At 32.7% G+C, this 22,048-nt stretch overlaps 2 protein-coding genes across 3 annotated transcripts; one reads left to right on the top strand and one right to left on the bottom strand.

The window, feature by feature from the left end:
• Positions 1 to 47: 47 nt before the first annotated feature.
• LOC130647769 (bifunctional coenzyme A synthase-like) lies at positions 48 to 8,137 on the top strand. 2 transcript variants are annotated; one of them, XM_057453730.1, is made up of 4 exons: positions 48 to 165; positions 2,712 to 3,415; positions 4,615 to 5,553; positions 6,531 to 8,137. In XM_057453730.1, exons 2-3 carry the CDS (start codon positions 2,752 to 2,754, stop codon positions 5,544 to 5,546), a joined length of 1,596 nt encoding a protein of 531 aa, XP_057309713.1. In that variant the 5' UTR covers positions 48 to 165; positions 2,712 to 2,751; the 3' UTR covers positions 5,547 to 5,553; positions 6,531 to 8,137. The 2 variants fall into 2 exon arrangements, with proteins under 2 accessions (XP_057309713.1, XP_057309711.1); XM_057453728.1 differs by lacking the exon at positions 6,531 to 8,137 and having other exon boundaries at positions 4,615 to 6,461.
• Positions 7,389 to 16,618, bottom strand: LOC130647768 (arf-GAP with Rho-GAP domain, ANK repeat and PH domain-containing protein 2-like). Its single transcript, XM_057453727.1, has 8 exons — positions 15,334 to 16,618; positions 12,547 to 12,650; positions 12,322 to 12,400; positions 11,814 to 11,862; positions 11,170 to 11,315; positions 10,398 to 10,446; positions 9,273 to 9,586; positions 7,389 to 9,039 (listed from the first exon to the last, which is right to left on the bottom strand). The coding sequence occupies exons 1-8, from the start codon at positions 16,473 to 16,475 to the stop codon at positions 8,997 to 8,999; spliced, it is 1,926 nt and encodes a 641-aa protein (XP_057309710.1). The 5' UTR covers positions 16,476 to 16,618; the 3' UTR covers positions 7,389 to 8,996.
• Positions 16,619 to 22,048: the final 5,430 nt, after the last annotated feature.

The raw sequence follows: 22,048 nt of genomic DNA, 5'->3' as shown, positions 1-22,048 counted from the left end.
TTGGAAAAGCGAGACATTGTAAACATCACCCCTGCTCATTTTCATGAGGCTGCTCTATCTAGTCAGCCATTGGCTCTATGATTTAACAGTCTATAGCTATCTAGCGACATAGTCATAGTGAGCTACATAGCTAGGTAATAGCTCTTTAAATCCAGCTGCAAGAAGGTAACCCTTTGTGTAGTATATAGCCATGTGCATATTTTACATGGCTAGCCTCACACACATCAAAGGATGGCTTGGGTTAACCCAGCAGGGCTATAGTAATATTCAATTGCCCATTTTGAATTGCAGCCAAGGGGAATCGAACCCCCGGTCTCCCACACAAAGCATAAAAGTGATAACCACTAAACTACGGCGTCACAAATGCGCTTTTTAGCTCTATTAATTTTAGTCCCTTTAAACTTAAAGTTTTTGTCGAACTAGGCAAGGACCCTATGTGAAGATCGAACCCATGCACTTATAGGGATGAGTCAAGTTTCCCACCTACTGAACTTTCTGTTACACCATTTCATTATCATGCATACCCATGGTTATTGTTTTAAAATAACAAATTTATATGAACACAATACTTATGCAGTCAGTCTTGTCATTTTGACATGTACACGATATGCACTCAAACACCATCACACGGCTGAGGATGGAATTGGCTGTGTTGCTTTTTCAGCTCTTACACTTAGAAAACCTCTTAGACACAAGATTCCCATTACATACTGCCATTAACAGGTAAACTTGGAAACTGCGGTTACAGGTCGGTGCTTTATTCGCCAGAAAACAATTTTTACTTGGTTTTATAGTTCCCCTTTTATTGTATTAATACCAAATAGGACATTTGCCATATGCATTTGCCATTACACCACTTCTTTACAAGAAATTTATTACCTGGCTTATTTGATCCCAAAGAAAACAAAGTATATATATATTTAAGAAAAACAAATATTTACCGCAATTCTGGGATCCAACGCAGTTTTATCTTACTGTGTTAATTGCTAGCCAAACAACAATATCACATGTTCAAAAGTTTTTGACAAACTGATTGGAGAATTGGAATTTAAGCCTAGTCACCATAAGTATATAGCCTTTTCTTCATTTTTTTTCTGACAGTTTAACTGACTTTGTTTTGACCTCTCACACGTGTATACCAATCAAAACGCCTGATTCTTTGAAAAACCAATCAAGACTTTCATGGCCTAGACATGCCAACAAAGAAACATGATGGCCATTTTAGTTTTTAAAAAGTAATGGTGGTCAGTGTTTGTTTCTAAGTCTGCTTCACCTTTTTGTCTTCTATAAGCTTTTTATATTTGTAATATTTGTTTGTTTTTTATGTTCTAAAATGTGAAGATAAATATATTGTCACGTTTTTTAGCTACGTGCAGATCTTAAACGCACCAGTTTTTAGGATTTTTGGCTAGGAACGAATATTTTGAAGGCTACCAGCTAATAGCCTTACTTTTTACTAGTTTTTTTTGGGATAAGAGGTTTTTCTCCAACCCAACATTTTTTTTTTATGTCGAGGATATAGCCATTTAGCTATCTCATATGTTTACCTAAAAAGTGATCGGAATATTCTCAGCAATAAAATGCAGTTTAGCTAGGTAGCTATACATCTTTAATTATTTTCTTAAAAATTTTTTTGCAAATAAAATGGCTGAGCAATTGCTTTAGCTGGAGGGGTAACGACAGGCTGTTTCCTGTGTTGTCATTTAAACTGAAGTTGTGATAAAGTTTTTTTGGAAAGGGTACTGTTCAAGTCTGTTTAACTGTACTAAGCGGTCAGCTCAGTGTTAACAATAGCCTGTTTTTTGGAAAAGGCTGTTATGCCTGTGTGGGTCAGCCCACTGTGACAATTAATTTTTAAACTTTCTTGGGAATCACGCCTGTACGAATTTTTACAATGTTTACCTGGACTAACCGCTTAGCCCTGTGCAAGAAGCGAAGGACTGTTTCTTGTGTTTTCATTTAAATAGTCTGCAAGAAAGTTTTTTTCAAAAGGGTATTATCCCTATACACCTGTGTAACACCATTTAACTGTACTAAGCGCTCAGTCCGGTGCCACAATTAATTTTTTAACTTTTACAAAAACTTATTCCGCAAAAAAAAAATAATATTGACCGATTGTTTTTGCTATGACAGAGTAACAATGGTTGTAAACTGTGTTTTTATTTCAGCCTTTGTTGCGGGAAAGTTATTTTTTGAAAAATATGTTACAGTCGCAACACTATAATGGTGTGTGCGCTTCACTTGATTTACAACATACTGCATACCTGTACTAAAGCGCTCCACCTGACTGTGTCGCACAGTTTGCAGTTCTTTTTAAGCGCTCCTTAGGGCGTTCAAAAACAGTTACTTGTGGCTCATCCCGGCGATTCGACGTCAGGTTTCCCGGCTAGTCCAATGAATAATTTGTAAAAAAACAGAACTTTTGAGAATTAATGAATTTGTTCTAAACCATTCAGTATCTTTATTAAAACAATTAGGGTGAAAATAATGCAGAAAAGTTTCTTATCCTGCAAAAGAAGTAAAAATATTTTTTAGAATTAATTTCATAATAAACTAACAACATATTTTGTGGGAATAAATTTTCAAGGCTTTTTTGGGGAGCCTAACTTTTGCGATTTTAACCAGAAATTGGGAAATTGTGAAAGTTTCTTTTGTCAAAGTATCTTCCATCAACATATTACAGTAAGCATGATATGTGTCATTTGATTTAGTTTGATGCAGGAAATCATAGAAAATTCAAAGTAGATCATCATGAGCGTTTTCAAGAATGGAATCTTGCTGCTACCTGGATTTCCAAATAAGAAGTACCTATATAACATCCTTGACGAAGCTTCAAAACATATCCAAAGCAATTTATTTATAGAATTGACTGATTTTGTTGATACGAAAATTCAAGGAGATGTACATTTAGTAAATAACTTTCGAGAACTTGTAAAAAATGTTTATAGTCGTCCACAAACTGTATCACGGAATGTCAATGTCCATGTTTTATTGCCTCCTGCTACAGATATAAAACCATCATCAAAACGAGAGTTGTCAAAAATGCTTAATGTATGTATTGCTAGCAAAACATTGAAACAAACTACCCAACAACTGGAACAAATAGTTCAATTGAGGTATAATTTTAAAGAGTTTGTTATGAAATATATCGATACAAAGGAAGATATGATTGTAAGTGCCAGTGAGATTAATTTGACTCAAACGTATCCAGGAGTGGTGATTGGAGGAACCTTTGATCGGATTCATGATGGCCACAAACTATTAATTGCAACTGCACTCTTATTGGCCAATGATAAAATAACAGTAGGCGTGTCTGCTAATGAGTTACTCCAAAAGAAAGTTTTAAAAGAATTAATTGAGCCAGTAGATGCACGGATTAAAAATGTTATTGAACTAATAAAGGACTATAAGCCAGGTATATATGTCTTTATTTTTATTTTGCTTATTTGTGCTTTTTCTATAAAATTGACCCAAAAATAAACTTATTTTTTATTTTTTGTTGCAATAAATTTTGATTTTTGTTATTTCTCACATATTGTGTGTTTGCCAGCGTATATTTTTAATGATATTTGAGTAAAGGGATTCCTGCATTGAAATTTATATTTTTGTATGTTAGAGAGGATAAAAAGTTGTTAATCAAATGTTTTAAAATTTTTTAAAAATCTTTATTCATTCTTGAGATATTTAGCATCAAAGATTTCCATCTGATCTATGACATCATCATTGATGATGTAATAGGCATAAATTAATTTAAATATCTTGCAAACCTACAAAATATCGAAACTGTTTAGAAGTGTCAACTTCTTGATGATATCTTGACATACGTTAAGTTTTGTATTGTAATTAAAGGTAGAAATGTAACGTCAGCATTGTACAAGTACTTATTACACCAAAAGTTTAAATCTTAAAGTAACTTGAGAACAAAAAAAGATTTTTAAAAAATTCTCAAGGAATTGATAAACAACTCTTTATCCTCCACAACATATAAAAATATCATTTTCAATGCAGGATTTTCTTGAATGTGCAAGGAGAAAATCGATTGTCTAATATAAGAAGTGAAAAAATCTTGCATGAATTTTTCATTTTTGCAAATTTTTCCCATACATGTGTGTATATTTTTCACAAGCAGTCAGTTTATAAAACCAACTGTACCAAAATTTGCACGATTGTTAAACAAGTAATACTAATAATATTGGATATAAGCATCAAAATATTTTTTGGAATAACAAACATTGATTTTGACAGGGGCTGTTTTTGTGTCTCCAAGATTGTTCATACCGATTTTTGCGCAGGATTTTGTTAGTGCGCAAAATTAGTACAGAAATTACACGCGAAACGTTTTTCGCGAGAATAAAAACGCGCGAAATAGATGTTTTTAAAACAATACGAATAAGGTAGACTTGCGCTTGTATTTAAAAAACGTGTTTTTAAATTTGGAATTTAGTTACTCTAAATTTTTTCTCTTTTTATGAAAGACATATATTACTATAAATAACGTAACATAAAAGTTTTTTATATTTTAAACTTAAAAACAAGTGACACGTTTCAGCTACTATCTTTTAATGAACTTGTATGGAAATACATCCATACATGCATGAAAATGTATTATTTTAGGTTTAAATTATAAAGTTGTTCCACTGCACGATACCTGTGGTCCTTCTGGAACCGATGACGACCTTCAACTGCTTGTAGTAAGCGAGGAAACTATAAATGGAGGCCCTCTGGTAAACGAGACAAGAAAGCAAAATGGTCTTCAACAGCTTGACGTGTTAAGTATCGATATCATCGCCGATGATTGTAGAGATGTGTCGGCCAGTGTGAACGCAGAAGATAAATTAAGTTCTTCTCGACAAAGAATACGCGAACTTGGAGTACTTCGAAAAGAATCGACCCGTGCAAAGGAGCCTGGTAGGTGTTACGTGATTGGTATGACGGGCGGAATAGCCTCTGGAAAGTCTTCCGTTGTTAAGCGGTTTGAGAAACTTGGTGCCTACACAATCGATTGCGATAAGTTAGGTCACAGTGCCTATTTGCCTGGTCGCACTGCGTTTAAGTTAATTGTTGAGGAATTTGGTAAAGAGATTTTAAGTGTGGAGGGTACGGTAGATCGGAAAAAACTAGGACCTATCGTGTTTAACAACAAAGAGAGAATGAAACGATTGAACGAGATCGTATGGCCCGAAATCCGACAAATGAGAAAAGAAATTATCGAAAAAGTGGAAGCTGATGGAAAACATGATGTTATCATATTTGAAGGAGCAGTTTTGTTTGAGTCAGGTTGGGACAAAGATGCTAATGAAATATGGTGTTGCGTTATACCTGTTGAAGAAGCGGTTCAGAGACTGAAAGATCGAAATGGACTGTCTGAAGAGCAGGCTATGTCGCGCATAGCAACGCAAATGACCAATCAAGAGCGCGTAGATAGGTCAAATGTTGTTTTTAGTACGTTATGGGAGCCGGAATTCACTCAAACACAGGTAGAGAAAGCATGGAGGTTGTTGAACGAGAGGATAGTCAGGAAAAAAATCCCGAATTGTGCGTTGTAGTCGAATTGTAAGTTATGTTATATATATATAATTTATAGCTTTAGTGAATTATTCATTTTTTATTAGAATATTTTGCATTTTTTAGAAAAATTTAAAAATATATATTTCAGCATCGCTGTTCAAAATTTTCTCCTCTGGTTAACGTTTTGATTCCATTTTTTTATGCTGAATCGAAAGTATACTTTTTGTGACAAAAACAAAAACATTTTATCGTTGCGACGGAAGTTCTATATAAAATAAATTTAAGATATTGTTCATCTGTAATTCATCGCATGATTAAATGTTGAAAAATGCTTCGTTAAAATTACCAATTTCTTCAAATATTGAAAGCGACTTCAATCAAGTGGGTTTTATTTAGTGCGATGCTCTTATTGTGAACAAAACAACCGTAAATATTGCATCTGCATCTTTTTCTTTGTTGTGACTGCACTTTAGGAGGAATAAAACTATTTTCCATCAATCGCCAAATTAAATCTACGTTAAAATAAACAATTTTAATCCACGTCATTTAGCCATTTGCAAAATTTAAGTCCACGCCAAATATTTTTTATTTGTTTTTTATTGTAGTGCACGGAAATCGAATGTTTTTTTAACGGCGTTCGATGCAACAGAGGATGCTATAAAATTTTTAAAACTCATAAAAATCGAAGCAGAAGATTTTTCATTTCTTATTACTCTGTTTTTCTAAAGGGTTTTAGCCATTGGGTTGCTGTTCATTTGAAAATACATTTACTTCGGAAACCTATTTGTCAACCCTTGGCATTCGCAAAAAAATTGTAACTTTAAGACATTCGTGCGCCCAGGTTTAGCGGACATTCAATTTTTGCGCACTTCTTACTGATGTGTGTGTATTTAAATAGCTAGATGTCAGATTCAAGTGCATAAAAACATTTTGCGGATTGCGTTAGAGGTTTACCAATGTGTATTGTGTCTTCTTTCTTCTAAAACCGCCCGTAATCTTCTTATTCTTTTTTTTTTTTGTAGTTTTGCGGCATTAATATTTGGGTACCGTCTAAAAAGATAATATTCCGCCAGCAAACAACGAAAAACTTCACAAGGTTTATAGATCCACTTGAAATCAAACCACAATGGGCTTTAGTATGGTAAATGGAGTACTTCACTTCTTCAATTTGGTCTGTATTTAAACACGGTATTGCCAGTTGATACGCGTTGCTCTATTACTGACTTTCAGGTCGTTTAGCCAGATGAGACGCTTTTGCATGCAGGATATTTTTTCACGATTTCAGGACCAAATTCCCAGGACTAAATCTAATACTTAAAAAATGCGTACCTCCAAATTTTCCGTTTTCAGAGGTCTTTGAGATAAAGCTTTGAAGATAAAAAAAAGTCCGAAAAAAAGCATGGTTACGGTCGTACCTCATAGAAGTAAGAATGGAATTTTGTATTTCAACACTTAAATAGGTTTCTATTCCCACACGGATCGTGTATACTCTGCACCTAGGCTTTCTTTATTTTTACAAAAATGGTACAGCAAGACAGGAATACAAACGAGGAGCCCTGGGAACGAAGTTGAGCATCGCACTGGTACACCAAAATCAACGTTTCCCACAGTATAGGGGGTAACAACAACCCAGAAAATAATATTTAGGAATTTGCCCATAACTCCTCGATATGGGAAAACAACATCACGTGGAACCAGGCTGCAAAACTGGTAGGCAGATGGAGTGCGTCAAAAACTTGTTAGCTGCACTTTCTACAATGACTGCGTTATGCACAATTCACTCGCAACATCTGGCGCGAAATATCGACCTGATGTCAGCAAAAATTAGGACCATTTTGGAGGTTGTAGGTACGCGTAGAAACAGTAAAAACACTAAAGTATACTTTGTACAATACTGTGTTTATCATAAGAAGAAAATTTTATTTGTAAAATAATTGACCTGCAAATATTATTTACTTTAAAGCAATTTTCGTTCCCAGGAATAATTACCAAATAAAACATAAAAATAGCAGAAAGTCTTGGAAACGAAATTACTAAAACTATGCATAATTATGCAATACAATTGCATATGTAAGTAACTTTCTAATTATGAGTTAAATTGTGTTAAATTAATTACAGGTTAAAATGAAAAAAGAAGAACGCCACAAAATTAAAACCTAAACGTGGCATAGGGAGAAAAATAATGACTCAGCATAAAATTCTGTTTGGAGCAAAACTCTTGTTGATAATAAAAGCAAATAGATTTCAACTAACCGAGGTCTGGTTTGTAAATATATGGAATCTTATCGGATTAAAAGTGTGTAAACGAATTAATTTTTTTTAGTTTCTTAACGGAGACTGTTTTAAACATTTTCTCGTTGTGCGGCTCGCATGAAAACATTTTCAAAAGATTCTATATTTGTGCTAAAATAAATACGTTTCCAAAATCCTGAAATACATTGCCGTCCGTGTCAAGACACGACCCCGCCCAGATTGTGCTTCTAGCCCGTATTTAAAATATATTCGTAGTAAAATCTAATAAAAAAACGCTTTCCATACGTTTGTGAAATCGTATAAATAAAAAATAATTTTAAAGAATTATCAGTTAAAAAAAAATAAAAGTGAAGAAAATATACAACATATTACAATTCACATGCTGTTACACATCAACGTGCGTAAAACAGCCATAACCACAAAAAACTTGAATAGAATATACAAATACATCTTTATACAAAAATTATCCTGTCGTGAAGAAGTCTTTCATTGCTAGAGAAAACAAAAGACTGTCTGGTCGAAAATTATTATTTAGTTTCATAATACGTTATTAAACCAAATGTATAATTACCTCAGAAGCGTTTTTTTTAAAATCAAATTTTCAGTTGTGAACACGGCTAACTTAATTCATCTAAACATGAAAAAAAAGTTCTCGGTTCGAAAATCATTCTACAACATTAAAATCTTGAGAAGCTTAACTCATTTACCGGAGTGACAATTTCAAATCTTAACTTGAAAACCAGTTTGAAATTGGTATTAACACCTGCGCAACTAGTAGAAATCAAATTAACACAACATAGCTACATCGAATTAAATAAATTAAATCAAGGAAAAACGAATAGATTAGCTGCAGGATTTTCTACGACAACTTTCATAAAAACAAAAACAAATGTGTATTATTTAGATAAATCCTCAAAAAAGGTGAAACAAATGTTTCATGTTGAAGAGGAATTCATTGAAACTTCAGCAAAAACTGAAAAATAATATTCCTACATTTTTATCTCAACCTGCATTTCAATTCTGTTTCGTTATTTACGCTATGTTTTACATTAAGACTCGACAACAACACGGATCTGCACGAATTACACGATATGTTCCGACGATTCGCCACGAACAAGCCCATCAATGGTGTGGCTTGTCCTGGAACGATTACCACCGGATTTTATCATCTCCTATCGAGAGATATCGATACCAGCACGATTGTCTTTCTCGTTACTTGTAACAGCTTATAACTATTATTTAAAAGTGGCTACTGAATGTTTCACCGCTTGAAACCACCTTAAAAAAGAAACAAAAAATCAACCACAGAAAGACAATAAACGAACAAATGACGGTGATAAAACATGGAAAACAACGACAACGGCGAAGATTAGAACAACGACGAAAAGGGTAACAAAACAACAACAGGTAACAATAAGTATGATCACGACGGATAAGGCGATGCGACGGTATGACGACGACGACGACAACAAAATATATAGAACAAACAAAAAATAACACAACACAAATACCTTTTGAAATCAACTTCAGAGTCAGCGTAAAAATGATAAGTCCTCATCTTGCGCACAGGTGGCTCAGCCTCGAAGCCATACTTTACATTTTTGCTCTGGTTAATAGTATAGTTGTGTAGTTTGAACACACCTATCGCGACTTCATTGGACATGTCTTCGTAATAAAACACACAACCATACTTCAACACGCAGTAACGTTTCTTCCACGACTTGTGGGAATCACCCTGTTTCCATAGAAACCCGTGACAATCTGGTTCAGTGATAGACAGCGCAGGTATACTGACGTTCTTCAAACTGCATTCTGGGATCGAAGTCTACAAAAAAGTATAGTCAGTATAGCAGAGTAGTTAGATGTCCACTCAATAATCATTCTTTATTTTCCTAACATTTTGTATCTAAAAAAAATTCCACGTGGGACAGCCTGTCGTGCATATTTCTCACATCGCTATTTTGTACATTCGTGCCCGTTTGTTAGCACAAAGTAATGAAATTCACTTGGACGGGGTAATACTATGATTATAGATGCGATTATAATGGCGTATATCTCTACAGCCGATTCAAACAATGTTTTTCCATACAGGTCTTAGGTTGTTTAGATAAAGCTAAGTTTGCCAATGACTAATTTGACAGTCGCGTGTGATTGTATGGAATTTCAATAATAAATAAATTTCTAATTCCTGATAAACAGTTCTTGTTCCCACTGTGCTGTAAAGTTATATTAAATCTTTTATGATATAATAACATCGCAACTATGGCAACAAAGAAATTGTGCTGTCAGCTATAACTATAATATAATAATAATCAAATATTTTTTGTGCAAGACAAAACAATTTTTTTTTACGTGGCGACAACTTTCGGGTAAAAGAGACAAAAATCTATAAATAGAGCAAGCCGTCATGCTTTTGGAATTGGTTATAATGGAATTTATTCAACAACAACAACGACGACCACAACAACAACAACATCAATTTATTCAGACGCAATTTAAGGTAACTAATGTCTACATGACAAATAACAACACGAAAACGACAACGACAAGAACAACAACGACGACGACTACGACGACAACAACAACGACGACAACGACAACAACAACAACGACAACAAAAACAAAATCGCACTTACATGATCAGACACTGCGTAACGAGATGCCTCACTTAAATTTTTCATCCACCTAGAAATACAAAACAAAAATTGTTACCTCAAGAGAGCAAATTTTCGCGGGAACTAAATTTCATAGTTGTTGCTAAAGTCCGTAAAATCAAACTCCCACAAAAATGGTTAAAATCAAGCGTCCGCAAAAATTTTTAAAATTGGAAACCTTAGAGTTCGATTTGTTTTGCTGATGCAATTTTTTACAATTCAATGTTATTATTTGTTTTTGTCACAAATCACGCCAATGTAACTTAATAGTGGATTAAATACCCGCAAAATTCCCGCGAAAATTTTCCCTCTTCAAGGTACCACTTGACAGGTGCATAATAACAACGAAAATGTTAAAAATTGAAACGAACTGTATAATTATATTTTTGTGATTCACGGTTTATGACTCATACAAACATAGATTACGCCATTAACCAAGAGTTTTTTTTCATTTTTCGTGTCTTCCCACCAAATAAAACAAAACAAGAAACCAGAGACAGTTTAAGTCCGTACCGCCAACACATTAAGCGATCAAATAAGAGTCCTCATCATCCGAGAATAAAACAAAATGGTAGCGTACGACTTCATCAGTTAAGAGAGACAGTTGTAAAACGAGCCGGTGTGATACTCTGGATATGAAGGTGCTTATAAGGGCATTTATTGAAAATATCATACATTTGAGTGGCCGTTTTCTGAGAAAGGTGTTTAGTTATGAAAGGTGTGGCACTTATAAAGGGTAACATAGGGTACATACTTTCTCATTTCTTCTTCTGAGTTGGCAGCAAAGAAATACGTTCTTGCTCCTCCTTTGATCAACTTGAAAGCGAATCTTTTGTTTACTTCTGCAGCACGTGCAACAGCGTACTTCAACAGCATCACTGCACCGTTTGGGATGGGATCCTAAAAATATGCAATGATGTTCATACAAGTTCTTTTAAGTTTATCTAAAGTTTACCTCCTGCAAAAAAAACATGTTGATTTCCACGAACTCGCAATGTTGTCTACAAAATCTTTAGTGGTTCTCAAGATATAGGACCTGAAATTCTTGTTATGTATGCGATATTATTACATCATCACTTAGGTAGATTAGCTGCTGAGAAATAGTTGTTGAAACAGTTGCTGGTATGAATGATAATCATTAACATTTATGTAAATATGTTATGTAAATATCAAACTGAATGTCAAAAAGATATTTACATCTTCAAATGCACTGAAAAACTAATAAATCACCTTTAAGTTTCCATCAAATATGTCATGCATAATTAGCATAATTAATAGCAAACATGTAAGGTAGTTAGGTACCGGTCAAGATTTTTCAAAAAAACAAAGACATTCATACACAATTTGTCAAGGTCTTTTATCTGTAGTAAAGAAAAAAAAAGTTAATGTCAATTTTACCTGCTCGTTTTTATAATAGTACAGACAATTATCTTTCTTTAGTTCAAACCTACATCAAAAAAATAATATACTCACACACACATAAAAAAGGGTGACAACTTAATCAATGATTAGAAGAATCTATGGAATCATTAATCAGCTTTCTCGAGCAAAGATTTTTCAAAACTAAGTTTTCTTGCAGTATCATTGCCAGAATTAAAAAAGTTATTTTATGCCCTGCAGATACAGTTCAGAACTAAATTAACATAGTATCGCTTTACGCAAAGTATACAAAATAATCAACAATGTCAAGGATTCAATAACTATAATAATAAATAACAATAAATAATAAAAAATAATAGTCTACAAGGGGTCCATTTTTGTCCTTGTGCAAGTCTAAATCAATGAAATCCTTACACCCTGACTACTTTGGTAAAAAAAATCAATAGAATTCTGCACACACATAAACATCACTTATTCTTGACTTATAGCATCCAAAACAAGAAACGTCATAATATCCAAACCTTACCATCGTAGCCGCCAGTTCTTTGGTGTCATTCCAGTACCACCTTGTTTAAACAAATAACCAGAACACAGGATAGGTATGCCTAAAGATTTTGAAACAAAACAGTTCCACAATAGTCACAGAAAATATAAATTTTCAGTCAATGGTTGATAAGGTTCAGCAAAGCAAGCACAAACCTATTTTTATGTAAAAAGGAACACCCGTGGGTGCTTGAAAATTGATATTTACTAGATTGTCTTTTTATTTTGGACGGTCTTTTCTCCGTTTTCCCGTCAGTGTAATTGAATTCGGGTACTGCAGACCATCTTTGCATATTCAAATGGTGACTGGAACTAAAAGAAATTTGCATCGGTTAAAACGACCCGCAAGACAAGCCTTAAATTTGTTGATTTTGACTCATATAAGAGCAGATGTTTGCTGAAAAATGAAACAGGCTTAGTAGGATAATGGTGAATGAAGTTTATAGTGTCCTTTTTAGTTGGACATTCAAAGCAATATGTGGTGAGCTTTTAACATTTAGAATTCCATTGTGGATACTATCAGAAATATCAATGCCAATAGCAATTTTATTTATTCATTTATATCTTATTTGACAGTGTAACAATGTTTTCAATCTTCAAGTTCAGAGTACACAGACAACTTGAAATTCTAGTGTTTAGAATCGCCTATGTTTTACCATAAGATGTTATCCAAATACAAAATGTTATTGAAAAAATTTATGTCAAATAATTTTTCCTTAGCAAAATATCCAGAAATATTTGGACAAGTTCCACCCTTGCAACTATACAAGGTAGTAGTTACCCACTCTTGAAAAAACTTCAACATTCTGCTCTCAAATCAGACTTCATAAAAACTTTCTGCGTATAGTCTTATTTTCTTTAAATAAAAAGACAAATATTTAAATCATCAGAGAGACTGAAACAACTGAATTCAGGAGGTTTCGTGTTTTAATTACTTAAACATTCTCTGCATTGAGAAAACTTTATGGAGCTTTAATATGTTCAGACAATGAATTCAAAACACATATTTAAATTTTGATCAAGGAACCTATTTAATAGCTTAATGTGTACATTTAACTATATATGGACAATAGACTAAATGGCATCCTTTCTAAAGGAGTTTCTGAAACCCTCTGAACTTTTATATTTTTGTCTCAAACTAAAACTTTCCGAGATAAAAGACAATACAAATTCTTTTATAAGAAAATTTTGTAGAAGAAAAAAAGCCTTAAAAACCTATAAATCTTAACAAAATTTTAACAAATCCTCCACCCTCAGCAACGTGTTAAGAATCAATTTTTGGAGACCTTAATTACAGTTACTAAAAAACCATAGTTTTAAAACACAACACAATAAAGTTTCTTTTTTCCAGTCACATATACATCCTAACAAAATTTTATCCTAAAAATAACCAAACTTTTTCCCCCAATAAAAATGCTCTCATTTAAAGATCTTAGTTATTTATCAAAGGATTTCGTTTAGAAAATTGAGGCTCAGGTTAAAAAACGGTGTTCTTATATAAAAGACGTGTATATGCATATACAGGTTTATTTTTAAGGAACTAGTTTTGCAAGACCGGCTTATTATTGTTGGAATGCTTCTTTAATTTTTCAAGCATTCTGAGCTTTTAACAAGCTTTCTTTCCTTCTAGTTATTTTTCTATTACCATGTTTGATAATCTCTGACCTGTCGATTTGTCTATCTTTGATAATTTAGAAAGTCTTTCTCGTTCTGTTCTGTACCATCACAATAGAAATATTTTTTTAAATGTTGTTTAAGTTTTTAGCCTCTAGCTTTATAAACTTGTGTTTCTTAAAAATAAAAAAATTCCAAAGCACAGAAAGAAATTTACACAGACCATAAAAATTCCAGTTCTGGTTTGTTAGCAAAAAAAAAAATTTTACAGAAAGCTTGGGCAGCACTTGCACATAAGCTATACACCAGGTATTACGAAAGATAAAAAAACTTCAGGCATTATAACCAAATTTTTAGACTTGTTTGTTTTAGGAGTTGGCTTTTTTTTCGAGTATTAAGTATATCTACCATACACATATTTTTTATTCATAGCGCTTGTATTGAAAGCAACATACACAAACAGAGAAACTGTGCATGTCTTACTGTTTTTTGACACTGTTTACCTTTCGTTGCACAAGACATATCTTTTTGGGCCAGGATAGGGTTGGGAAAATTAAAAAAAAACATACAGTGGCTTTCACTTTAAAGATTTTTCTGGTTAACAACATGTTAGTTTAAACCTATAATTTCTGCAATGCAATTATCATGCCAACATGGAACTAATGACACGTTATAAAATCAACTTTTTTAATGTTATGCGTTATATAAAGTTTCATTCACTGAGCATTTACTGTTTCTGTTCAACTTTCTTAAGATATGAATGCTTAGGGAGTGGCAATTACTAATATTATCTTAGTCAGCCTTGTTGATTTATAGAGTTATAGATGACATTTTGCAAATATAGATTTATGCTAATCAATCATTTTTGAGATAATTTTGCAAAGATTGTTTTTCGCAAATGAATCATTTTAATGTTTTTTTTAAATCTACTAGAACTTTTCTCAATTTCAACTGTTCGGCCTGTTTATTGAGTTAAAGTAGCCTTTTGTTGAAATTGCTCAGAGGCTGAAAATTATTTTTATCAGATATTACAAGAAAGAATATTTACTGAGAAAATAATAAAATAATTTCAGAAATAAAAAAATTGCAACAATTAATTTTAGTGAATATATAGAGAAAGATTGAAATTTTTTAAATATATAGACAAATTTTCATGAATATGGTGAAAATTAGAGAAATTCACAAACATTTGGTGGAAATTAATTAATGTAAACAAAGGCTGAAATCAAACAGTAATTTTGGCCATCATTACATTTGCCAGAAACCATGTAACATTCAGAAAGATGGTTACACATGAAGACTGTCTTTTGTTATTTCATGTGAGTACTTCTGGAAAAATAAGAAAATACAAAACTCAGAGTAGAACATAAAGAAGACTTACTCTGTGCCATAATCCTCGGAGTTATGCTTTTTGTGGCCAAAACCAAAGAAACCACGCTTTTCTTTTGCACTTGTACTCACACTCCTCGGAGACAATTGTGTATTTCCCCTGTCTATAGTACTTGCTATATTTGAGAACATTTCATTTTGCCCAGCTGTATGTAACCGTTTCCCACTATACGCTATTTCCTCAGCATTGTAAACAGTTTCTTTAGCAGTGGTGTCTGCAGGTTTATTCTCATCTAGATTGCTCAACTGCGTCAATTCACTGATTGATTCATAATCCGACACAGTTTGGTTGTCTGCAATTACCACTTCAGTATATTGGGTATTACTAGGTTGCATTGAAACACTAGAGTTATTAGTAATAACTGAATTAATATCTGCATAGATAATCTTATCTGTTTGTTTATGTTTGTCCACCACAGCATATAAGTCAGCAATATTTTGATTGGAAGATGCAGGATTGTATTTTGGTATCTCAACCTCATCATAGTTACCATCTTCATTGACAGTGGAACTTTTTGTTTGTGACATCAGTTGCTTATTGTTATCAACATCATTTGGAGTTGACACTTTATTAATGCTGGAGTTATTTTCTAGTCCTGTTTCAACGTTAGTTTTGGCCATTGGAATTTCACTCACAACATTGCTTTTACTATCATCTACCTTAACCTCCCTTAATACATGAACTTCAGAGTGTCGTGGCTTTCCTATTCTATTTTTATTCACAACAGCATAACTTGCTTCAACAGCAGAATTAGTTTTCTCTGCATTACTTCCAATCTCTGAAGTGCTCTTCTTTTCTGAATTACCGTTTAATTGATCTCCACAACTCTCATATATTGGTTCCCCCATTTTTACTAGAAGAGGATAAGGTCTAGAACTGTCCTCGATGTAGGCAGCAGAGTTTGAGCTTTTGTCAATACTAGTATTATCTTTATGCGATTTATCTAATCCTACAGCAGGTAACTTATTTCCTACTTTGTGATGTAACTCGTTAAAACCATTGTTGGTGGTGTGAAGTTGAATTTGGCCATTGTTATCATCATCACCATGCGTTAAAACAATATCCATGAAAGAATCAAATAATTCTTGACTTGTAATTTGATCATATTGAACTGAACCTCTGACAACAGCCATTTCTTTTAGATTTTGATACACTAATAAATTGCATACACTTTACAAAAAAATCATCACCATATATCCATAATTTTTATTCTCTAATTTTTAATGGCAATCTTAAAAAATTAAAACATTATATATATTAATAATGAAGAAATGCATTAATGAAATAAATAAAAAATATAATAATAAGCAAGTTTGTTATCATAGATGCAATGTTGAATTTAGAAACAAATCCAAACCAAAAATAAACAAAAATCATTTACACATGCTAAAACATAAATGCAGCAAAAAAACTTTAATAAACTTATGAAAGCGAAACCACACAATAAGCTATACATAATCAATGAGTAAAAGCATAAAATAAAGTCAAAGTTGAAGTAATTACAGCTAATCAAAAGGTATATAAAGACAATCAATAGAAAAAAGGAGTTAGTATTAATACAATATAAACTCTTATCCATACTAGGAAGTTTTATTAAATATTATCAAATTTATACTGTATTTATTAATTGATAAATTTAAAATTATCAACATTTCTTGCTGTATTACTTGGTGGTGCGATCCAAGATTTTGGATCTACTACAACTTATTTTTTTTAGTCTGTATGCATCGCCAGCAATGTTATTTGTTTGCATTTATAGCTACCATTAGTTGCTATGATGTTAAAAGTTATACCTTGCTGTATAAAGTATGTTGTTGAGGTTTTTTAACCAATTAGCTGTGGATTTCCCATATAAACAGGTTGAAAATAGCTATCAGTTAATAAGGCATCGTATAGCACTCTAAAGATTAATATTATTTGTTAGTTTAGCTTTAGTTAATTCAGATACTTGTTGTTCTTGTTTGATCAAAGCTTTTTCTGTGAGAGTTTGAGTAAGCTTTCATTTTTACCATAAAACTATACCTTATGCAACTTTGGAACTAAAAATCTTGCGAACATAAGCTATGAAAACTGAAGCATGGTTTTATGTAAATCAGCTTGTATCATGCAATAATAACCATGAAAGCTGAAAGACACTTAAGGAATCAAGCATATAAACAACAAAAAACAACAACGTTAAAAATATTTCCAAATGTATGTGTAAAAAACAAACATAAATACTCTCATTATTGATCTCAATCTTCTTACTTTTTTGCTACGGTTGGACGCAGCATGTATATATAATTAGATTTTGTTCAAACTAATACGCATGTATAGTGAGAGTACTTAAAAGTAAAAATATAATCAATTACATTTCAGATGCTTTCTTTTTTATTCATAAAGCTCCTTTAAAGTGCTTTTCAATGTAATAAACTGTATTTGCTTGATATTTTAATTTAAATTAATAAAAAGAGCATACCTGTATAGAATAAATATCTGAAAATTTTACTACACAGTGCAGTACCAGTTACTAATAAACTAATAAGGATATGATATTACAAACAAACATGAACTTTTATGAAGTGCGTTATGTTTCAAAATGACAGACAATTAATCTTTTACCTTAAAAAATAACAATTGTTTTTCATGCTGAATACATAGATAATTTCTTCAGGTTTTAGCATGTCATACCTAAAAAGTAAATGTGTCATACTTTTAATGTTATTCTAAAGACACCAAATCGTGAAGCAATGTTTTGTTCTAAAAACCCTTGAAATATATATATATATATATATATATATATATATATATATATATATATATATATATATATATATATAGACTAATTAGGCGTTCCGCACCTAGGAGATATATATATATTAATTTTTTGACAGCCCAGTTAACCTCTTTGGATAACAACTGAGCCACAAAAATTGATTAATTCACCTTCGTAAATGAAGCCAGGGTCTGTAAATATACAATTTTGTTAGAGCTCTAGTTATCCAGGTACCAACGTTTTAATACCCTTTAAAGTATTCTTCCCCTGATTAAGATAGATAGATGTGCATATTTTACATGGCTATCCTCACAAATATCAAATGTCTACTAAAGCAATGCAAGCCTTGAACACTTTAAAGAATGATATAATATACTGAATATAGGATTCCTAAACCAAATTTAGACGCATTACAAAGTGTTGTTTACGACACTAGTTCTTTTACACCACAAGATCAGCGTGCAAAGGTACAACAACAAAAAATAAATGTGCCATATCACCCCTAAGGGGTCAAGGCTAATGTTGCTACGCCCTCATAAACACTATCGTATACCAACCGTATTACATGAATATCTAACCAAACAGCTCTTGCGTCAATCTGGCAATTCTGCAGTAAAGAGGACAGGTGTAATACCTGTCCTATTTATCGGCATGTTCGCAAAATTGTATTTGAGAAGAAAGGAATCAGCTGAAACATCCTAGTTGCATGTTTTACATGATAATTTTGTTATGTGTTCATTTCAATGTGGATCTATTTTAATTATTTCTAAGGGCAATTTAAAAGCGTTGCAATGCTTGCTACTTGTCCCTGATGTACTTAGTTACTGCTTTAAAGAATGTTTAAAGCAGTCAATGTTTTTGTTCCAAAAGTAGGCATGACATTGGGAATCTTGGTTAAAGGAGAATTGAGATAAAAAATAACCCTTAAAATGAGTGTTTTATCTTCCTGAGTGTATTGACACACATAAAATTCTTAAATGTTTATATATAGCTGTAAATTAGTAGGTTTTCAATGGTACATGATTAAAAATGTGACGTCATTATTAGTGCGAGACAGTTTCAAGCTGCAGGTTTAAACATTCTTTCAACGCTGGCTTCCTAACAGTGACATGCTCTTTTGATGATATTTGTGAAGATAGGTCTGATAGTTCCGTTGCTAGTAATAAAGATTATTTGGGTGGATATGTTGGAGAGCACGAATATAGCGAAGAAGAACCGTAGAAAAGAAGGTTTTTTCTAGCAGTGACGATAGCGACGACGAAGACAAGTTTAACTCAAGTAAGACAGAAAATCTGTTTTAGTGCAAATGTAAATCTTGTACGATTATGCCGACATTTATAAATTGTAAATGCTGTACAGAATATGAAACTTAACTTGGTGATAAACTTGATTCTGGATGCATAACAAAACATCGCGACTTTGACACATTATGCCTCAAAATACCCATATCTGAAAGTATTTTATTACTGTCAACGGTGCTACACATTTTTATTAGGAATTATAGATTCATTGCCTATAGCCAAAATTCTGCCTGGGTCCATCATTATGAAAGACTCGGATGTGGGAAAAGGATTGTCATTCCTTTGTGCGTCATTATTAGACATCACAGAGAATTTCCATCACCGACAGATAGTTATACAAGTTTCAAAGAAATTTATGGATGAAGAATTGTAATAGTTCGGTTTCTTATCATAAAATCGTGTAAAGATGTAAATATATATAAGAAAATAAATAACTTTACTAAGTGTCTGTTACAAATCTACTAAATATTTGTTTCTTTGTATCTATTGTAGAAGTTTCTGGTCTTTCACATTATTCTTTCTTAATTCATTCGCTTGAGTTTAGTAAGAAAAATCCGATTGCCTGATTCAGAAGATATATTAAAAAAATGCAAATAAAAAATACAAATGTTAGGTGAAAGACAAATCCTAGCAAACACACCAAGCATTCAATATTTCTGCTTTTCAGACATCCTTCTGCCGTGCTGCACTTCAATATAAACTTTTGACTTTGTGTTTTGTGCGCTTCAGCTGCACTGGCACTTCTGACGTCATCACCAAATGACTTTGTAACCTCATATCTCCCTCAAAAACTAATAAAAATGCATAATTTTTTGTAACATTTTTATTTTATGGTATGAATGAACTTATAACAAAAAAATCAAAAAAGTTGATTTTTGACCTTAATTCTACTCTAAGCAAATTAAAAAAGAGGATCTATGAAGGAGAGCACATGTGGTGAAGAAAATTTTTGCCTAATATTCTTCTAGTGTCATACTAATACAGGCTTGTTTTGGAATTTAATGACTGATTACAAAGATAACAATAAATTGAAATATCATGCCTCACTGTGCATATATAAGCTCTAAAGAGGGATGAGGTTTAAAATAGAAAATGTATGTTTTAGGTATGCTCATTCTACTGGTCACAGCAGGAACATTTTTAATCATAATATAAATTTCTACACCTTAAGGTCTGCATTTTATTGCCTACAGCTTTCCCTTTTTTAATATATTTTTCGCACATGCAGAAGAATCCCATCAAAAGGTAAACATTAAATCCATCTAAGAGAGGCTATAATCCCAGATTGTCACAAGTGACACTGTTAAGCAAGGTAGGTAGGTCAGGATGATAATTTCAATTCTCCATTCCGCATAGGAACACCAATATCAGTCTCAGTATAGGCTCAACCTACAAACCATACATCCTGTGTTTCAGGAATTTTTATTTTGCCATATTTGTTTACCATAATCGAGTGATACTTGTGCTATAATACACCAGTTTAAATGAAGCTCGGCTTTTATAATTGTGTTCTAGTTTTCGTATTTGGAAAGCACTCTACGCAATGGTGTATAACTTGCAAAACAACCCTACTTCTGTGTTGCACATCTATATCATTCTATCTATCTTGCAGCTAAAGAACTGGCTACAACGCTATATGATGTAGCCCGTTTTGCAGTAAAATATTTTTTTATAGCTGGCTAACTATAGCTACCCTCAGGCTATAAAGCTTAACAATTACTTTTCAAAGGATTAATGTTCCAAATTTTTTGCATTAAACAGCTTAAGTTCCCTGCTATATATGAAAGGAAATACACTAGCTAGTTACTGACTGGATACATAAATGCCAAGAAAGGGGGAAATTAAATTATAATACTTTGGAAAAAGAGCAATCAATCTGTGATGAAGCGGTGACCTTCTCAGTTCGAGCTTTACAAAAAATTCTCCTACGCACATACATCTCCTTTCAAAAATGATAATGTTTTCGAATCTAAGGCCATACTCACCCGCGTAAAATCTAATTTATTTGTTTTAGTGTCGCAGGCACGTTGTAAGGTCGCAGGAAGAGCGTAAAAAAAGAGAAAATCCACGGTCCCCAAACAAATCATTTTCCATGCTCTTTTACCCCGAAGAACGCCGTGGTGCAATGCATGGAAGTTAGAATTTCGTGATCATGTCAAACCACAACAAGAAGCCCTGGGGGCTCTAAGAATTTCCGCTCGCTACCAAAATATTTGATGAAAACCTGCTAATTCGTTGTGTTATTGTGCCAAACATTCGAGGAGGTTTGGTGCATGAACCTCTGAAGATAAAGCACACAAGTGACATTATATCTTACAACAAACGCAAACAAAACGAAACGTGTCATAATAAACTCACATTTTAAAATAAATTGCTAACAAAAAATACAGCCTAACATTCATGGTAAGTCTTGCGATTGAAACGTTTATGGTCTTAAACGGCATTTAGTTGACAAAAAATCAAAATTTTGCTGTGACCATCATTTTCAGCATATTTTTTTTATTAACTGTGCCAATTTTTGTCGAAAATAAAGCAGTTTTAATTTTTGGTTAAATTTTGGCCTAAAATGACATTTAGGTGACAAAAATCAAACTTTTGTACCATCATCATTTTCAGCATACTTTATTTGTTAACTGTGCCAGATTTAGCC

This window comes from Hydractinia symbiolongicarpus, chromosome 6 (assembly GCF_029227915.1).
Source record: "Hydractinia symbiolongicarpus strain clone_291-10 chromosome 6, HSymV2.1, whole genome shotgun sequence".
Taxonomy (NCBI): Eukaryota; Metazoa; Cnidaria; class Hydrozoa; order Anthoathecata; family Hydractiniidae; genus Hydractinia; species Hydractinia symbiolongicarpus.
This window is presented reverse-complemented; position numbering and strand designations above follow the sequence as displayed.